At 38.8% G+C, this 21114-nt stretch overlaps 1 protein-coding gene across 1 annotated transcript; it reads right to left on the bottom strand.

Moving 5' to 3' along the window:
- Positions 1-11716: 11716 nt before the first annotated feature.
- On the bottom strand, positions 11717-12655 carry OR2BB12 (olfactory receptor family 2 subfamily BB member 12). The gene has a single exon (NM_001390679.1). It carries the CDS (start codon positions 12653-12655, stop codon positions 11717-11719), a length of 939 nt encoding a protein of 312 aa, NP_001377608.1.
- Positions 12656-21114: the final 8459 nt, after the last annotated feature.

The following is a 21114-nucleotide window of genomic DNA, read 5'->3' as shown; positions in this document are numbered from 1 at the left end:
CTCTTGGAATTGCTGAAAACTTCCAAATTTTCTGTGATCAGGCATACCTTCTCACTATGCAGCATTAGCCCTTTATTTTGCATAGAAAAGTGAATGCAACTGACATGATGTTGATGGCAAGTCATGCATTTTGAAAGTGAGATCAGTGGCTATGATTCTGTGTATATTATATACTGGTTGGTATATCAGTGAAGATCTAACTTGACAGTAAGATTGTTTAATAATTTTCCTTCAAGGATCTGGAGACCTTGTTAGTGAGTGACTTATGGGAACACAGTCCCCAGACTTTAATTAATTTTGATTCCAGATTGTAATAGGAAAACTTAGAAATTAATTGGCAACAGTTAAAATGTACAAAAATATCCCTCACCATGGAAAAATATTCAGATGTTTTAAAATATTTTCACATGATAAACCACAAGGCAAATGATAAATTTCCATCAGGGACATGTAATCTGCCCTATGATAAACTTCAAAAATAGAAGGATACTCAATATTCAGTATCTCTACATTTACCTCGCCCCCCCAAGAAACTTTACCCAATTTTTATATGATTCTTTATAGCCAATATGACTTCTAATGAAGTTCATTTTATAGCAGTTTGATAATATAGCTTCATTTTAACATACTGACATATGGTAAATAAAATTAACTGAAATCAGATGGACCTAAATTAATGGTCATCTCTCCAATTTTTTAACTGTAAATTTTATTCAAGTAAATTAGATTTCTGAGTTTTAGTAATGTTGTCTGTGGATGTGGGCATAGTAAAGCTGCCTCACTAGGCTGTGTTTTATATAACCCATTTGAATTAACAAAATTAATGGTGTCCTTGTAATGTTTTTCAGAAAGTCAATGTGAAGTCTCTCTTGGTTTATTATTATTACCTGGTTTTGAGAGTACCTTTTGCATATCTAGAGCAAAACACAGTATCTAAAGATTTAATGTTTCCTGTCTCTAAAAGCAGTCTAACTGACTATGACTGAATATTTGCCCACAAAGACTCAAAAATAATTTGCAAAATAATTATCATGAAAACCAGATTGTTTTGAAATATACATTTCAATTCCTTAAAAACAACAGACAATTGTCAAAGGAAATAAAAAATCAGGCAAATACATTCAGAAAAAGTTGGAAAAGTAATGTACCTTAGTTAAAAATGTAAGCTTAGTTCTGAACACTTTAACCCCTTCATCACACATGCAAATCTCAAAAGGGTTGGAAATAATTTAATAATTTTATGTTTTATCAATAAAAATGCAATTTTATTTATTTTATTTTTTTAAAATGCAATTTTAAATTAATATGTAGTATTTTGGCAATATCAACTCTTTGCATACAAATGTATAAACTTATGTGCTTAATTTGTACAAGTGGTATGAACAAACATACCATACAGTACTCTGGATTTTTGATCAAAAGTTCTGCCTTGTTATTTGAATTACTCTAGAATATGTGTTTACAGTTTCATGTTATAATGCAGCTGTTTGAGGACAAAGATAACACTAATTTACCTTTATATCATCTTTATTTAGAGTCAGCAACCTACCACCAAATGTGTCCTGCTGCATATATTTGTATGGCCCATGGGCTCAGAAAATTGTGTGAAATTCAAATTTCAGTGTCCATCAGGAAGGTTTATTCATTCTTATTAATTTCCATATTAGCTACAGCTGCTTCTATATTTTCAGAGTTGATTAGTTGTGGCAGAGACCCTATAGACCACAAAGACTAAAATATTAAATATCTGAATCTTCAAAGAAAAAGTTTGCCAACTTCTGGTCTTTGTTATCTTTATAAGTTTATTGAAAACATATTCACTAATTGTTGCTGTTGCTACTGCTAAGTCACTTCAGTTGTGTCCGACTCTGTGTGACCCCATAGATGGCAGCCCACCAGGCTCTCCCGTCCCTGGGATTCTCCAGGCAAGAACACTGGAGTGGGTTGCCATTTCCTTCTCCAATGCATGAAAGTGAAAAGTGAAAGCGAAGTTGCTCAGTCTTGTCCGACCCTCAGCGACCCCACGGACTGCAGCCTACCAGGCTCCTCTGTCCATGGGATTTTCCAGGCAGGAGTACTGGAGTGGGGTGCATTGCCTTCTCCATCACTAATTGTTAGTGAATATGAAATATGAAATTATATTTAATTTTATTCTCCATTTTAAGGATGAAGGGATTAGCAGGTTGGTGATATTCCCTAGAATGGTTTCATTCCAAACGTGATATCTTTGATGAATAAAATAATCACAATCTCTAGTACTGGTATTTGGTTGTTAATCTTGCAAAAATGTTGTTTTAATTTCCCACCAATAAAGAGAATGGGGCTTCCCTTGTGGCTCAGACAGTAAAGAATCTGCCTGCAATTCAGGAGACCCAGGTTTGATCCCTGGGTAAGGAAGATCCCTTGGAGAAGGGAATGGATACCCACTCCAGTATTCTTGCCTGGAGGATTCCATGGACAAAGGATCCTGGTGGGCTACATTCCTTGGGGTCACAGAGAGTCAGATATGACTGAGCAACTAACACCTTCACTTCACTTTTCAATAAAGAGAATAAAAAGCATTCAGTTATTATGTGGGAAGTACAAGTAGTAAATATTCACAGTCTTGCAGTGTTAAAACTCTCCATATCAAATATTGCTAGAAGTGTGAGGTAAGCGTACAAATGAATAACAAATGGATAACAGCCAGACTCTGTATCAAAACAGAACTTCTACCCACAACTTTCAGCTATCAGCCCAGGAAGCCAGCCTATATTCTCTAGTAACCAATTCAAGAGATCAGATGATCACCCAATAGCAACTGACCTGTACCAGTTAAGACTTGACTAATTATTATCAGACAGTTTTTATGCTCATTTCCAACTTCTGACCAATTGAAAGAAGCCAAATATCCTCTCCTAATCAATAACACAGGACACTCTGTTTTTAGTTAGCCTGCCGACAACTTCCACAAGTCAAAAATCTCCAATAGGGCATACATGACACCTTCCTTTTTCCCACAATGAAGTTTTCCCACTCCTCTACTTGACTTTGATTCTTTACCAAACTGAAGTGATGGTAGCTGATTCCCTTACTGTAAAGCATTAGTCACTCAGTTGTGTCCAGCTCTTTGTGACCCCATAGACTGCAGTTCACAAGGCTCCTCTGTCTTTGGAATTCTTCAGGCAAGAATACTAGAAAAAACAACAACAACAACAACAACAAATTATAGGAGAATAAAATAAAAAGTAAAAACAAACAAACAGACAAACAAGAATACTAGAATGGGTAGCCATTCCCTTCTCCAGGGGATCTTCCTAACCCAGGGATTGTACCTGGACCTCCTGCATTGCATGCAGATTCTTTACCTTCTGAGCCACCAGAGAAACCCTCCTTACTGTAAAAGCTCTAATTAAATATCCTTGATATTCTCTCATTTGTAATATCTTCAGTTATTTCCACAGTAGTGTTTAAAATGGTGTGTGGACTCTTAAACAGGAGCTATAGAAGAGTTACAATTCAGAATCCTAGGATTTTAAAGTTGTCCATGTCTTCTACAGCACAGCGTGGCTTATCATTGGACACACAACCTGATGTCAGAAACTGAACGCCTGTATATGACAAGTGACTGTGCAGCAGGAGTAGCCTACCATGAGCCACTATTTTAAATGGATCAAATTGTGAGTTTAACCAGGCGCAGCAATCCAACATATAATGAAAATGATGTATTGAGAAATTGAATTAAGCAGATTCAGAGATCATAAGTAATGATCCACGAATGGTACCATGAATGGTAGCCCAATCAGTCTTCAAAGACATCTACTTTTGTTAAACCAATGCCTCTTCCTAAGATCAAAGAATGGAAAAAGCAAAAATGTGAACCTAATTCACTGATGCATTAGTTTAGTACATTGGTTTAAGCCAAAATAAGGGATTTCTTTTACCTTATGACCCCATTCTTAGGAGACCCTAAAGGACAGTTGTGTGTGAAAATCTTCCCTCAGGGCAGAGGTTTAATTATTTACTCTGTATGTAGAGAGATATAGACTGAGATAAGGACATACATAACTTAAGCCATGGTTAATGGCTTGGCTAGTTGTATGTGGCCTGGGGAAGCATAATTTGAAAAATCAGAAACAAAGAAGTCTATGGAAGGAGCATGAAGTATGAATGAATCTGTAAGATAGGAATAAACTGAGCAGAACTTTCTACTTCATATCAGTGCCTTCTTAGAGCACCCATCATTGAATGGCCACTAAAGAAAGAGGTGGACAGAATGACTTATCCAGTAAAGGTCATATAGTTTTTATCAGTGGCCAACCTGGTGCTTATATATAATAGGACCATGAATGGAATGACAATGAATGCAATGAAGCAGGCTGTGCATGGGTCCAATACCATGGGTACCCTTGAACCAAAATCAATCAATTGGGGATTATCTAGAAACCAATGCTGAATGAACACTATGATTGCCACATTGGACCATAGTACCCCAGACAAGACAAGGAAGCTTCTTCATGGAATTGGCATCTGTGGTGGTGAATTTGATTTTTATTTTCTGCACTACCTCTTCCAGTACTTCTTCAAGAGTTTGCACAGTTCCTTATTGAGAAATACTGAATCTTACATCAATATTGCCTCAGGCAAAGATGCCTATTTTACAGGGATGGGCCTGTGGCAATGCATGTATGACCTCATGATTCTCTCATCCTACCATGTGAGAATTAATGTGGAAACTGTTAACCTGATAGAACAACAGAATACCTTTTAGAGTTTCATTGAAGATTCTAGCTAAAGGTCAGTGAGATGGGGTATTGTCCCTCAGGATGTGGCATATGTACTGAATCAAGGGTTATTGCATGGTGTTGTTGCACAATACCGGGAATGTATCAGTGCAAGGGTAAAGCAATGATTGCTTCTTCCTCCCTTTACTCTGTCACTTGTGACATTTATGCTTCCCATTCCCTTAAGCTTGGGTTCTGTCAAAATATAGGTCCTGAACACGGGATGCAACTGTGGAAGTACCTCCTGAGAATAGACATTGACCAAAGGAGACTGAGACTGGTGAGGGATTTTTCTTTCTTCTGACCTTCAGTTGGATAATTCTGGAAGGCATTATGTATGCTTCTTAGGAGGGCCAACAAAATAGAACTCCAGCTACACACAGTAACATCCTTGAATACCCTATAAATGAAAATCTTATAATACATACTTCCCTGGCAGTTCAGGGGTTAAGACTCTGCACTCCAAACACAGGGGGCAGAGGTTCCATTCCTGGTAGAGGAACTAAGATCCTGCATGCTGCATAGTGCGGCCAGAAAATGAACCAACCAACCAAACAAAAAAACCCAATAAAAACTTGATATTTTTCCACCTTCTCTATGTCACTCTCCCTACTGTATCACTCTTGCTTCCTGAGATCATCTCCCAAGTCCCTGTATCAGGTTCTGTTTTCAGGAGAACTCAAGACAAGAAATTCTTCAAACTTATTTCCCACCACTCTTTGCTTTCCTGCTAGTTACGATCACGAAGGCTTGGAGACATCAATACCCTAAGTACTTCACAAATTCTAGAATCCCCTGCTTTCTGTTCTTTATCCTGAAATACAGTTTCTCTTTTCCTCAACTTGGTTACTCCCTATTTTCATGTTTTAACTTCAGCAAACTTCATCATAAATCAACAATACTTCAATTTAAAAAGTAAACTTCCTCAGAGGAATCTTCCTTGACACTCCCTAAATGTACTAAACTTGGAAGTCTGCTCATCCCAACATTATTTTTTACTCAGGTATAGTTTGTTCACAAGATTTGATTAGTTTCAGGTGTACAGAAAAATGATTCAGATATGTAATTTTTTTTCAGAGTTTTTCCCTTACAAGTTATGACAGGATATTAAATGTAGTTCCCTGTGCTATACAGCAAATCCTTGCTGTTTATCTATTTTATGTATAGTAGTATACATCTGTTAATCCCTTACTTCTGATTTATCCCTTCCCTTTGATGACTCTAGGTTTGTTTTGTATGTCTATGAGTCTGTTTTTGTTTTGTAAGTAAGTTCACTTGTACTATTTTTAGACTACACATATAAATAATATCATATAATGTTTTTCTTTCTCTGTCTGATTTACTTAGTATGATAATGTCTAAGCCCACTCACATTGCTGCAAATGGCAATGTTTCATTCCTTTTGTAGAAGTAATATTCCATTTTCCATTGTGTATGTGTATATTCTTTATCCATTCATTTGTTGATGCACACTTAGGTTGCTTCCATGTCTTGGCCAATTATAAATAGTGCTGATATGATCATTGGGATGCATATGTCTTTTCAAATTACATTTCTCATTTTTTGGATATAGGTGCAGGAATGAGAATCTTGGATCATATAGTAACTCCATTTTTAAAAAGAAACTGCATACTGTTTTATATAGTGGATGCATCAGTTTTCATTTCAACCAACACTGTAAGAGGGTTCCCTTTTCTTCACGTACTCTTCAGCATGTATTGTTTGTAGTCTTTTTGATGTGCCCATCCCAACATTAAAAATAGACAGATTTTAATTCATATGCATTTTATGGGACTTTGGTCACAAACATTAGCATAGTTTATGGCACATAATATTTTCACAATATGTTATATTCAATTTGATAAATATGATTGGTAAATCCTTGAGAGTAACGAGAGCTCAGGAAAGAAATGCATCTTAGTTCTCATTTTCATTACTTAAGCAGGGTACTTAACATGGTCCAGATGTGTTTAAGAGTCACTGTTCTGGAGAACCATATGGTAGATGTTATTTGGGATTTAATTAGAATAATTTTTCAGTTTTCTCAGGTGATAAATACATCATGAATACTACAAAGTACTATAAGGATACTGGGCTTTCCAGGTGGTGCTAGTGGTAAAGAGCCCTCCTACCAACCCAAGGGATATAAGAGATGCTGGCTTGATTCCTGGGTGAGAAAGATCCCCTGGAAAAGGATGTGGCAACCCACTCTGATATTCCTGCCTGGAGAATCCCATGGACAGAGGAGCCTGGAAGGCTACAGTCCATGGGATCACAAAGAATTGGACACGACTGAGATGACTTAGCACACATGCACAGGTATGCTATACACACACAACAACTTTTCAAGTTATTTTATGATATGATAGAAAAATTGAGTTGTATAAAACAGTGAGAAAACAGTTTTAAATATAGTTTTTCATAGGAAATGAACTGTTTGAGGCCCAATCTGGTTGCTTGCTGTAATTAAAAAACATTTTTAGCATATTATGCAATTAACCTCTCATTTTACCTTGTTTCTGTGAGCATGTCCTTTAGTAGCTTCTTTCTTTTGATACTGAAGAGCATGTGTATTATTCAACTGCTTTGCTGAAGCCAGTAACTATGTTATTGACTCTATTATGACCTATCAAATCCCTTACGATTACACAGTGGAAGTGACAAATAGATTCAAGGGATTAGATCTGATAAAGTGCCTGTAGAACTATGGATGGAGGTTCATAACAGGTACAGGAGGCAGTGATCCCCAAGAAAAAGAAATGCAAAAAGGCAAAATGATTGTCTGAGGAGGCCTTACAAATAGCTGAGAAAAGAAGGGAAGTGAAAGGCAAAGGAGAAAAGGAAAGATATACCCATTTGAATGCAGACTTCCAAAGAATAGCAAGGAGAGATAAGAAAGCCTTCCTCAGTGATCAGTGCAAAGAAATAGAGAAAAACAATAGACTGGGAAAGACTAGAGATCTCTTGAAGAAAATTAGAGATACCAAAGGAACATTTCATGCAAAGATGGGCACAATAAAGAACAGAAATGGTATGAAACTAACAGAAGCAGAAGACATTAAGAAGAGGTGGCAAGAATACATAGAAGTATACAAAAAAAGATCTTAATGATCCAGATAACCACAATGGTGTGATTACTCAACTAGAGCCAGACATCTTGGAGTGCCAAGTCAAGTGGGCCTTAGAAGCATCACCATGAACAAAGCTAGTGGAGGTGATGGAATTCCAGCTGAGATATTTCAGATACTAAAAGATGATGTTGTGAAAGGACTGCACTCAATATGCCAGCAAATTTGGAAAGCTCAGCAGTGGCCACAGGACTGGAAAATATCAGTTTTAATTCCAATGCCAAAGAAGGGTAATGTCAAAGGATGTTTAAAGTATCACACAGTTGCACTCATTTCACATGCTAGCAAAGTAATACTCAAAATTCTCTAAGCTAGGCTTCAACAGTACATGAACCGAGAACGTCCAGATATTCAAGCTGGATTTGAAAAAGGCAGAGGAGCCAGAGATCAAAATGCCAACATGTTTTGGATCATAGAAAAAGCAAGAGAATTTCAGAAGAACATCTATTTCTGCTTCATTGACGACACTAAAGCCTTTGTGTGGATCACAACAAACTGTGGAAAATTCCTAATCAGATGGGAATACCAGACCACCTTACCTGCCTAGTGAAACCTGTATGCAGGTTAAGAAGATCCAGTTAAGACCAAACATGGAAAAATGGACTGGTTCAAAATTGGGAAAGGATTACGTCAAGGATGTATACTGATACTCTGTTTATTTAACTTATATGCAGAGTACATCATGTGAAATGCTAGACTGGATGAAGCAGAATCTGGAATCAAGATTGCTGGGAGAAATATCAATAACCTCATATATGCAATTGACACCACCCTTATGGCAGAAAGTGAAGGGGAGCTAAAGACCCTCTTGATGAAGGTGAAAGAGGAGAGTGAAAAAGCTGGCTTACAATTGAAGATTCAAAAAATGAAGATCATGGCATCTGGTCCCATCACTTCATGGAAAATACATGGAGAAACAATGGAAACAGTGACAGACTCTATTTTCTTGGGCTCCAAATTCACTGTGGATTGTGACTGCAGCCATGAAATTAAAAGATGCATGCTCCTTGGAAGAAAAACTATGACAAACCTAGGCAACATATTGAAAAGCAAAGACATTACTTTGCTGACCGAAGGTCCATTTAGTTAGAGCTATGGTTTTCCCAGTAGTCATGTATGGATGTGAGAGTTTGACCATAAAGAAGGCTGAGCGCTGAAGGATTGCTTTTGAACTGTGGTGTTGCAGAAGACTCTTGAGAATCCCTGGGACTGCAAGGAGATCAAACCAGTTAATTCTAAAGGAATTCAATCCTGAATATTCATTGGAAGGACTGATGCTGAAGCTGAACCTCCAATACTTTGGCCACCTCATGGGAAGAGCCGACTCATTAGAAAAGACCCTGATGCTGGGAAAGATTGAAAGCAGGGGGAGAAGGGAATGACAGAGGACAAGATGGTTGGATGGCATCACCAACTCAATGGACATGAGTTTAATCGAGCTCTAGGAGATGGTAAAGGATAGGGAAGCCTAGGGTGCTGCAGTCACTGGGGTCACAAAGAGTCTGACATGACTGAGTGATTGAACAGCAACAACCAGGGCACAATACACAATTATTTGGCTAAGTATTCACCATACCCATTTTCTTTTCCTCTGGTGACACAGCTAGAAGATATTTTCCAGCCACCATTCAGTAAGATGTGGCATAGGACTTGCTGTTGTTGTCACTAAGCTGTGTCTGACACTTTTGCAACCCCATGGATGGTAGCTCACCAAGCTCCTTGGGAATTCCCAGGCAAGAATATTGGAGTGGTTTGCCGTTTCTTTCTCCAGGGTATGTTCTCTACCCAGGGATCAAACCTACATTTCCTACATTGGCAGGCATATTCTATACCACTGAGCTGCCAGGAAAGCCCATGGTGTAAGACTCTGACAAATTCAATATGGGTAGATGTCATGTTTGCCACTTCCCTGACTAGCCTGTAAGACCATCTCAGACATTTCTGCACTTCTTTTTGCTGGATATACACCAAAGCCCATTCAATCTTAGAAATCACATGCTAATGATGTCAGAACCTATGTCAGTCTGGATCACTGATTGTAAGGAACAGAACCACAGATTCTACCTCTCTAAAGATTAGACCTTTTATGAACAAAAAATAAACTTCTATTGTGTTAGTGAGCTAAGATTTGGGAGGGATATCTGTTATATCAGCTACTATTACTTTTACTAATGTTCTGTCTCTCTGAGATCGTGAAGGGATCATGGGAATCGTTTCCCTGCGTATCAAGACACAGTTCCTTTGTTTGGCTATAATATTGCTGACCTCCATGAGGTTCTGATAGGGTAATGAGATACAATCTACTAACAAAACACTGTACTGTCTTCATCTCTCCTTTATCGCTCCCCTACTTTCACCATCCAACTTTTTCTCATAGGAAGTGGGGAGGGATTGGACATCCATCTGTCCTTGAAATTTCTTTCTCAAAGATATGTTGGTTTTGTTTATCTGAGAGAAATGAATAATGGGAGATGAGGTTAGAGAACTAAGAAACTGTAAAGTAACAAATCTCTGAAAACTCCTACTGTAACTATGAGGTCAGAATGCGATTTCATTAAATTAAAAGATATGAAATACAGTCAATAGATAATTGTTCCTTAATAGTTGTCAAAGAAATAAATTTGGTTTTCACTCAATCAAAAGAAATATTATTAACTTGGAGAAAACAGTTCTTCTTGGAGAAAATTAATGACCCTATCTCTTTCTTTGTTCTACTCTCAGACCAGGCTGATACTTGGTCAAATGTTAGAATAAGTAGTCCCAGCTTTCTCTATCTCTGTGATGATTAAAAAAAAATGATGGTGAGAGGGTAACAGGCAGGAAGGCCAGGGGTCTCCAAATAGAGGAAATAGCCTGCAAGTGTCAGACATTTTTATCTCTCTTAAGCGGCAGGAGGAAACAAACTAGCAATATTTTTTCCTTCTCTATACAAATTTAAAGGGAGGTTTCTCTTAAAATATTGTGTTGCCATAATGACACCCGGTTTTGCCTGAAGTTAGCTATTCTCGAGTCTAGAGATAACCAATGCCTTTTTCTTATGGAAATGTTTGTCTTAAGCTATGCTAATGTACTATGCCTTTACCCCAAACTCTGTCTCCAAGTCGGTTCCGCCTCTTGGCCCAGAACCTACTTGACAAACCAGTATGGATATTGTTCCCCTAATCTATGTAAATGAAACTATTTGTATGGTGGTCTGCCCTTCTTCAAGATTCAAGTTAATCATTTTATGGCCCAGGATAAACCATTTATCCCAAAACGCATCTTATGGGTGAGGGGCCTGGTGCCATTCTGAATTTTAAGATATTCCTTTCTTTCATTAACAGACTGCTAGTGACTATATAACATCCAGCTAAAGACTAGCAGGGGGGTACTCTTTCTGCCCCTTCTGATGCCCTATGTCAGAAGCTTTCCTCTATCTCCTTTATACTTCAATAAAACTTTATTACACAAAAGCTCTGAGCGATCAAGCCTCGTCTCTGGCCCCGGATTGAATTCTTCTCCTCCGGGGGCCAAGAATCCCGGTGTATTCGCATGATTCAACAACAACCTTTCAATGGGAATCCTCATCCACTTTTGTGGATGAATTAGGAAACTGCGTATATATGCTTCCATCTATGTGCTATTAAAGCCTTTTTCTCCAAATATTTCTATGAAAGCAACTCATAACTGAACTTAATTATTTTGTTTCCAACATAATAAAGTAACTGGATAGTCAATATTTCTAAAATAATATATGTTCCTAAATAGGAATTCTGTGTAGAGGAAGAAAAAGCAAGCCAGGACTTCCATATTGAAACTAGATTTACGGTAATGATATTTCTTAAATTACTTTGATACCAGCTTCTTCCTCAGGACCTTTCTCAGGGCCCCCACAACCTCCTTGTTCCTCAGGCTGTATATAATGGGGTTCAGCATGGGAGTAAGAAGAGTGTAGAACACAGAAAGACCTTGATCCAATGCTGGGGTGTGGGAGGAGCCAGGTGTCATGTACACCACTATGCCTGGCCCCAGGTAGAGACTCACCACAGTCAGGTGAGAAGAGCACGTGGCCAGAGCTTTGTTCCTCCCCTCAGGAGATTTCATTTTGAGAACAGTGAGGAAGATTTGAATGTAGGAGGCAATTATGAGGTTGAAAGGGATGAGGATAAATATGATACTTACCACAAATACCACCATCTCATAATCTGAAGTATCCTCACAGGATAGCTTTAAGATGGCTGGCATCTCACAGAAGAAGTGATTTATTTCCTTTAGACCACATATGGGAAAATGCATGGTGTAGATGGTTTGAATGAGTGAATTTAGAGCACCCCCAGTCCATGATGCTACTGCTATGAGCAAACAGACCTTAGAATTCATGATGACTGTGTATTGCAGGGGATTACAAATAGCCACAAATCGGTCATACGACATGAAGGTCAGAAGGAGACACTCAGCACCACCTAGACTCAGGCAGAAAAACATTTGGATTCCACAGCCAATGAAAGAGATGCTGTGCTTCCCCAAAGAGTGGTTGATGACCATCTTAGGAACTGAGCTGGAGATGTAGAACAAGTCAATGAGAGAGAGCTGGCTGAGTAAGAAGTACATGGGAGTGTGGAGGTGAACATCCAGCCAGATCAGGAAGGTGAGTATGGAGTTCCCTGTGAGGGCAATGAGGTAGACCAGAAGAATGAGGTAGACCAGGAGGCTGGCATATTGGAACTCAGGAAAGAGGCCCAAGAGGATGAAATCTGTAGTAGATATGTTATTTCTTTTTGCCATATCTTAACTTCCTCTATGATGGCTGATGCACTGTGGGACAAAAAATATGGGACATCTCGTAAATCTTATGCCTAGTTAAGAACCTTTATTTTAGACTAGTTATTCCCCTATCCATTCTTTCTATGTCTTAGTTGAACAAAATGATATTTAAAATGTCTTGAGGAAGTTACAGTCTTCCCACGTGGTGCCTGCCAATGTAGGAGATGTAAGAGATGTGAGTTCGATCCCTGGGTTGGGAAGATCCCCTGGAGGAGGAAATGGAAACCACTCCAGTATTCTTGCCTGGAGAATCCCATGGACAGAGGAGCATGGTGGGCTAGAGTCCATAGGGTTGCAAAGAGTTGGACATGACTGAAGCGATTTAGCATGCACATGAGGAACTTATGGGTGTGAACATATGGAGAGTTGGGGAGAGTGAAGCACTCAGACAAGGCATGGAACCTCCATGTCTTACGTATTTCTTTCATCTGAATGTTCATCCATATCTTTGATCACATCCTTTTATGATAAATCAGAAATCCATTAAAAAAAAAAAGGTGAGGTTCACCAGTCTTTAACTTATTGTTTGATAAACACTAAATGCTGATCATTTTACTCCACTATTTAAAAATTATTTCATATCTACAGTTATCATATCCATCCAAGAATTAAAAACTCATTATTTGGAATTTCCTGGGACAATGAGACTCCATATTTTGGTCTCCTTTTAGTTTTTGACTTATCAACGGGACCATTTCCTCAAGCGTCTTAAGTAGCTCCTCCTCTCCTCTGTCTATATCATCTCCCTTGTCAATCTTTCATAGCCCCATGCAGGACCAAATACATATTTCACATGGCAAAATTAAAATGTGGTACCCTTTTTTCAAAATTATTAAAAATTTCAAGATGGCAACATCAGATCACTAAATCACACACGGGCCACTCCTAAGCACAGGACACTGTATGACCTCAGAGTGAAGATTTTCCTGATTCTATGAGTTCAAGCTCTCAGAACAATATATTTACCTGTCTATCCTCTTTGGAGCTCACTTCTGTATTTCCAACAATTTCTTAAACACTTTCATCACATGTCCTGCCAACACTTCCAATTTATCATGGCAAAACTGAGCTCAACTCCCACCTTTTATGCCTTGATTATTTCAGTCATCACCTCTCCTCTAACACAAACACTCAGGCTTATAACATTGAGACCACGTTTAATTATTTTTCCTTATATATTTAATTAGTTAATTGATCTAACCATATTTAACTATCATATCTCTCAGACATTCCCCTCTTTTCCAAACTTATTATTTCACTCAATTCTAAATCTTTAGTCTTCTTATCATGATTGTCCAGACTCCTCCTTCTTCAAACATAATCATCTTAAAGCATAGCTGTGATTGAGTCACTCTCCGTGGCAACATTTGAAATGTTCTCCATGAATTAGTGAATTAAGCTCAATGCTGCTTATATTTGCATTTAAATACTCCACAAGTTTGTCACTAATTTAGCTGGCCAATTTTTTGTATTGCAACAAAAATTTTCCCTTATAATGACTTACACTATAATCTTATGAAATATCGTATCTTTCCATCTTCATGCATTTACTTATGTACTGATAGTTTTCCTTTTATTTAGACCAGGCTCCCTCCAGTAAAGGCTGTATCAAATCCTTCCCATCATTTAACATTCTGATCAATGTCAGTGCCTTTTTGAATTCTTCTCAAAACTCTGTCCATTCCATTCTGATCAAAAACTGATTTTACCTTCTTTTTAAAATATTTGATTCCCTTTGAATTTCAACACTTGTTATCCGGTCCCATCACTTCATGGGAAATAGATGGGGAAATAGTGGAAACAGTGTCAGACTTTATTTTTTTGGGCTCCAAAATCACTGCAGATGGTGACTGCAGCCATGAAATTAAAAGACGCTTACTCCTTGGAAGGAAAGTTATGACCAACCTAGATAGCATTTTCAAAAGCAGAGACATTACTTTGCCAACACAGGTCCGTCTAGTCAAGGCTGTGGTTTTTCCTGTGGCCATGTATGGATGTGAGAGTTGGACTGTGAAGAAGGCTGAGCGCCAAGGAATTGATGCTTTTGAACTGTGTGGTGTTGGAGAAGACTCTTGAGAGTCCCTTGGACTGCAAGGAGATCCAACCAGTCCATTCTGAAGGAGATCAGCCTAGGGATTTCTTTGGAAGGAATGATGCTGAAGCTGAAACCCCAGTACTTTGGCCACCTCATGCGAAGAGTTGACTCATTGGAAAAGACTCTGATGCTGGGAGGGATTGTGGGCAGGAGGAGAAGGGGACAACAGAGGATGAGATGGCTGGATGGCATCACTGACTCGATGGACGTGAGTCTGAGTGAACTCTGGGAGTTGGTGATGGACAGGGAGGCCTGGCGTGCTGTGATTCATGGGGTCGCAAAGAGTCGGACACGACTGAGTGACTGAACTGAACTGAACTGAATAGAGTAGTAACTTTAATACCTGTAGTTGATAATCCCTACATATTGTTCCCTCAGTACAATTTTACAACATGGATCATAAAATAGGTAAGTGTATAAGAAAGTATTGGAATGCAGATATTTCAAGATTATTATATCTTTGCTATTATTCACTTTTGTGAACATATGAAAATGAAATATTTCTTTACTTTGACAAGCTCAGTGCTCAAGCAGTATGTCTGGCTGCTGTCACAAATCATTGAAACCTAGAGTTAAAATAGCTCATGAAAAAGGGAGTTGAATAAAGATTGGGAGGAGAAAGAGAAAGAAGTGGAATGGAGATAAAAGAAGTAAAATAAGAGGAGGGGGAGGAATAAGATGTTAGAGAATGTAAAGGAAAAAGAAGAAGAGGAAATGTGTTAACTGAAACGATGCCCATGAACTTCTCTAGCAATCCAATAGTTAAGAATCCCCATTTCCACTGCTGGGGACATGGGTTTGATTCCTGCTCAGGGAACTAAGATCCCACATGCCACGAGATGTGGCTAAAATATAAAATAAAATGGTGCCCAAGTTTTATTCTTTTATGATATTATCAGCACATACCATAGATACTATTACAAAAATTCTGCTTGTGGGTCACTTTTGAGGCCTCTAAGCCCTGGGTCCTTCTAATCACTTGTGAGTAATCATTCATGTGAATTAATGTACTTGTTAATTAACTTTTTATTTTAACAAACTTTCCTTATGGCTCTTTGTCATAATCAAAATACAGTTTGTGAGAAATGTGCTTCTTCTATTATGTATGACAGTAAATTAGTTTTAGAAAAACCAAGAAATTTTCTCAAGCACAAAAAAATTGGTATAGAATCAGAGCTCTAACTGACGGAATTTGACTTCTCTTCATGACCTAATTAGGGCTTCCCAGGTGGCACTAGTGTTAAAAGAATCTGCCTGCCAATGCAGGAGACACAAGAGATGCAGATTCAATCCCTGGGTTGGAAAGATTCCTTGGAGGAGGAAAATGGCAACCTACTCTAGTATTCTTGCCTGAAAAATTCCATAGACCAGAGAAGCCTGGTGGGCTTCTCTGTCCATGAGGTTGCAAAAAGTTGGACATGACTGAGAGACTGAACACAACATGACTTAATTATACCATGTTTACAAAGAAATCTGAATTTTCTATGAAGAGAGGTAGAGACAGCTAGATAAACACATGCACTCAAATCTCCAAATTGGGTGAGAGTTATTATGCATCGGACTTCACTAGTGGCTCAGACAGTAAAGCGTCTGTCTATAATGCGGGAGACCTGGGTATTATGCATCAGCTTAATTCCAACTGGCAACCTGGTTTCAAGCTTAGCACTAGAACATGACTAAATACTGGAATGCAGTCAGATCCTATCTCCAAAAGTAGGAGATATAATGTGCAGTCTATGGACCTTTTTAGAACTAGAATGTGTTACTGAAACCAGTGGACATTTATCACCAACAAATATAAAAGCAAAGAAGTCTCCTGCTCTTGGACCACTGCTTATTAATTGAGATTAATTCCTGTTGGTCATTTTATACCATAGGATAAGGAATAAAGGTGGGTGGGACACCATAGAAATAGTAAGTGAATAAGGCAGTTGATAAGAGGGAGAAATAAAGGAGAAAAGGAGAGAAATAACTGGGCTCTTAGCTATAGCTCTCTCTGCTTTTACTGCCACACCCACCACATTGCTGCTTCCCCTGTCACTCTAAATCTGTTAGCAACAGCTTCAGGCATTAAACCAAAAACTTCTACCTCTAATATCAGTGGCTTATGTGTCTGCTCTGTAGAATCCTATGATAGTTATCACCTGGTTGTTTTTGGAGGAAAACATGTTTAGAACTCTCCCCTGAACCTCATCAGGAACTAAGTTTCTCTCCACTAGAGAAAAAGCAGAGTAGGGGGTGGGGCTGATGAAGACAGCTGCTGCTTCTCACTATTCCATCATATAGAAAGAGACCCTGGAGCCTGTGTTCCAGGAGACCCAATGGGAGCAGAGAAGGGGATGGAGCTTAGGACATTTCCAGGGCTTGTCAACCTTTCATCAAATAAGGTGATCTCTGCAACAACAGACAAGAAAACAAATGGCGAGAACTTGCTTACCGGGCATTAAGTGCGTGCGTGCGTGCGTGCATGCTCAGTTGCTTCAGTTCAGTTCAGTCGCTCAGTCGTGTCTGACTCTGCAACCCCATGAATCGCAGCACGCCAGGCCTCCCTGTCCATTACCATCTCCCGGAGTTCACTCAAACTCACGTCCATCGAGTCGGTGATGCCATCCAGCCATCTCATCCTCTGTCGTCCCCTTTTCCTCCTGCTCCTGCCTCCGAGCGAGCATCAGAGTCTTTTCCAATGAGTCAACTCTTCGCATGAGGTGGCCAAAGTACTGGAGTTTGAGCTTTAGCATCATTCCTTCCAAAGAACACCCAGGACTGATCTCCTTAGTACTAATTAAAGATGCCACAAATATTCATTTAAAAAAGAGGTTCATATTATTAGTACTATCTCCTTTTTTGCTGAAGTGAAACGGGGGCACAGAAAGGTTCTATAATTTCCCATCCAGCTATCAAGGAGCAGAGTCAGGTTTCAAACCAGGACCCTGAGCAGCTCTACAGCCAGGGTCTTCTTCCTCTCAAATGCCATAGAGCTCAAGGATGTTTTCCTTCTCCTAAAAGTTTTCCACAAGGGTCCACAATAAGTAGGGGCACCTGAGTGCTGAAAAAAAGAGAGGGTGGGGAATTTAGGTGCTGGAAAAGTGGAATGTGCTACATTTCTAACCAATCTACCTAGATTGGTTAGAAACAGCACAGATATAACAGTGATGTTGGGAGAGCAGAAGGAGGATGGTGTGAATGGACACAGCACTGAAGCAAGACAGAAAAAAAATTAGAGAGGCTGTAAAAATATTGATAAGGGGCCTTGACATAAGGCTGAAGGAAGGAGTGATTGTGCCTGACAATGTAAGAAATCATTAGTTACATGATATTTATAGAGAAGTTAACATCTTTCAAGCAGTCCTTCATAATTTCTTATTATTCTCATCTTTTTTTCAGTTTTAGTTTCTATCTATATATCTCCACCATGAGTTTTTTGACTGCTGTGATCCTGCCTCATTTATCTTGATAACCTCCACATTTAGTATTATTTGTAGAACATAGAAGGTGCTAATAAATGAAGAATGAATAAATCATAACTCTATGAAGAAAATAGTATCATCTCTATTTTTCAGACAAGAAAACTGATGTTGAAAGATTCAGAAGTTGGCCCAAGTTTTCACAGGTATATGCCATATCCTGAGTCCTTAGTCTGTCATGTCACAATTCCATACTTCATCTCTACTCCCGCAGCATTGAACACCTAATGAGAACACCAGGAGTTTGGCCAAAGGTTTATTTGTGCTGCGTAGTTACTCACATGAACCATTTGTTGTTGTGCTGTAAAATATAGCACGGAAAGAGACAAGCTAAATGGTCTCCATATCCTTTTAGAGCTTTAATTATGAAAATTCTCGGCTGCTTAGTCACTCAGTCATGTCTGACTCTTTGTGAACCCATGGACTGTAGCCCACCAGGCTTCTCTGTTCATGGGATTATCCAGGAAAGAATACTGGAGTGGGTAGTCATTCCCTTCTCCAGGGGATTTTCCTGACCCAGGGATCAAACCCTGTCCCCTGCATTGCAGGCAGATTCTTTACCATCTGAGCCACTGAGGAAGCCCTGGAAAATGCCCTAGTAGTGGCAAAAAGTGGCAAGGATTTGTTTTTTCTTGGAGGAAGGGCTGAAAATAAAGTACAGGTAAACTTACTGTTGTCGTAGTCATTCATATATTTCTACATCTATTCCCAAGCCCTGACTCAATCGTGTCTATTAATTGTAATTTTATGCTTCAGAAAATGCTTGTATAATGACTAGAAGATGCCAAGAAAATGACAAACCTCAGAATATTGTTTTAGCAAGTTGATAACTTCTCAGACTTATTCAAGTCCATCCATCCGATCTTTTTCTTGTTAATGTTGGTTTTCAGACTTTTGTTCAGTGGGTGGTGACTGTTCTCACAAGGAGACACCTTGTGTTTTTAAGAAATGAAATGTGATATTGACAGAGATCAACACATCTTCACTTTCATCGGGTCACAGGCTTAGCCCTGAGGACAGGTTTTGACGCCAAAATAAACTAAGGATTAAATATGAGCTGGGTTTGAGGGAGTGAAACCTTCCTCAAAGTATTAAAGTGAAGTATTTCATAAAAGGAAGCAAACCTCTTTCATTCTGGTGACTTAATAGTGCTTAGGGCCTTGTTTCAGATCCCCTGTGGGATTTCTGTCCCTTCACTTTAATTATTAGGATCTTCCACTTCCCTGAGCTTCCAGAACTTCTCTAAGGTATACCCACAGTTAAACAGCCACTTTTTCCCCACTGGGCCCTGGAATATGTATATAATATCACCTCCTTTGGGGCCCTGAGCCTGTTGTCATCTTAAAGTTTCCCTAGGGTTTTGTTTCTTGCTGATGAGTAGAAGGCCTATGAATTCCCTTAATGCTTTGTGAAATTAGCTATGTAAACACTTGATTTTTTTCTCATGAAAGTAAAAGTATGATGAAAATATACAAGTATATGTTAATAAGTTCTTACTAAGAAGTTGTTCACAAGAAATGATATTCTAGGAGTTTGATGATTCAAATTATATCTTAGGAATACTGTGTCATATTTATCAAAAGACTATTAAAAGCTGCATTTGGATAGACTGTCAAGCATCATTCACAACTGATTCAAATTAAACTAATGGCGTTTTCCTTTATTTTTTAAAATTTATATTTAGTTGGATGGTAATTGCTTTACAATGTTGTACTGGTTTTTGCTGTACAACAACATGAATCAGTTAAAAGAATACATATGTTTCCTCCCTCTTGAAACTCCCTGCCACCCCCAATCCCATCTCACCCATCTAGGTTGTCACAGAGTACCGAGTTGAGCTCCCTGTATTACACGGCCACTTCCAACTAACTTCTACTTTTTTTGTTTTAATTTAATTTTATTTAACTTTACAATATTGTATTGGTTTTGCCATATATCAAAATGAATCTGCCACAGGTATACATGTGTTCCCCATCCTGAACCCTCCTCCCTCCTCCCTCCCCATACCATCCCTCTGGGTCGTCCCAGTGCTCCAGCCCCAAGCATCCAGTATCATGCATCGAACCTGGAGTGGTGACTCGTTTCATATATGATATTATACATATTTCAATGCCATTCTCCCAAATCATCCCACCCTCTCCCTCTCCCACAGAGTCCAAAAGACTGTTCTATACATCAATGTCTTTTTTGCTGTCTCGTATACAGGGTTATTGTTACCATCTTTCTAAATTCCTTATATATGCGTTAGTATACTGTATTGGTGTTTTTCTTTCTGGCTTACTTCACTCTGTATAATAGGCTCCAGTTTCATCCACCTTATTAGAACTGATTCAAATGTATTCTTTTTAATGGCTGAGTAATACTCCATTGTGTATATGTACCATAGCTTTCTTATCCTTTCATCTGCTGATGGACATCTAGGTTGCTTCCATGTCCTGGCTATTATAAACAGTGCTGCAATGAACATTGGGGTACACGTGTCTCTTTCAATTCTGGTTTCCTCAGTGTGTATGCCCAGCAGTGGGATTGCTGAGTCACGTGGCCGTTCTATTTCCAGTTTTTTAAGGAATCTCCACACTGTTCTCCATAGTGGCTGTACTAGTTTGCATTCCCACCAACAGTGTAAGAGGGTTCCCTTTTCTCCATATCCTCTCCAGCATTTATTGCTTGTAGACTTTTGGATAGCAGCCATTCTGACTGGCGTGAAATAGTGCCTCATAGTGGTTTTGATTTGCATTTCTCTGATAATGAGTGATGTTGAGCATCTTTTCATGTGTTTGTTAGCCATCTGTATGTCTTCTTTGGAGAAATGTCTATTTAGTTCTTTGGCCCATTTTTTGACTGGGTCATTTATTTTCCTG

Source organism: Bos taurus, chromosome 7 (assembly GCF_002263795.3).
Source record: "Bos taurus isolate L1 Dominette 01449 registration number 42190680 breed Hereford chromosome 7, ARS-UCD2.0, whole genome shotgun sequence".
NCBI classification, from domain to species: Eukaryota; Metazoa; Chordata; class Mammalia; order Artiodactyla; family Bovidae; genus Bos; species Bos taurus.
Note: the sequence above shows the minus strand (reverse complement) of the source record. Positions and strands in the feature narration are given on the sequence as shown.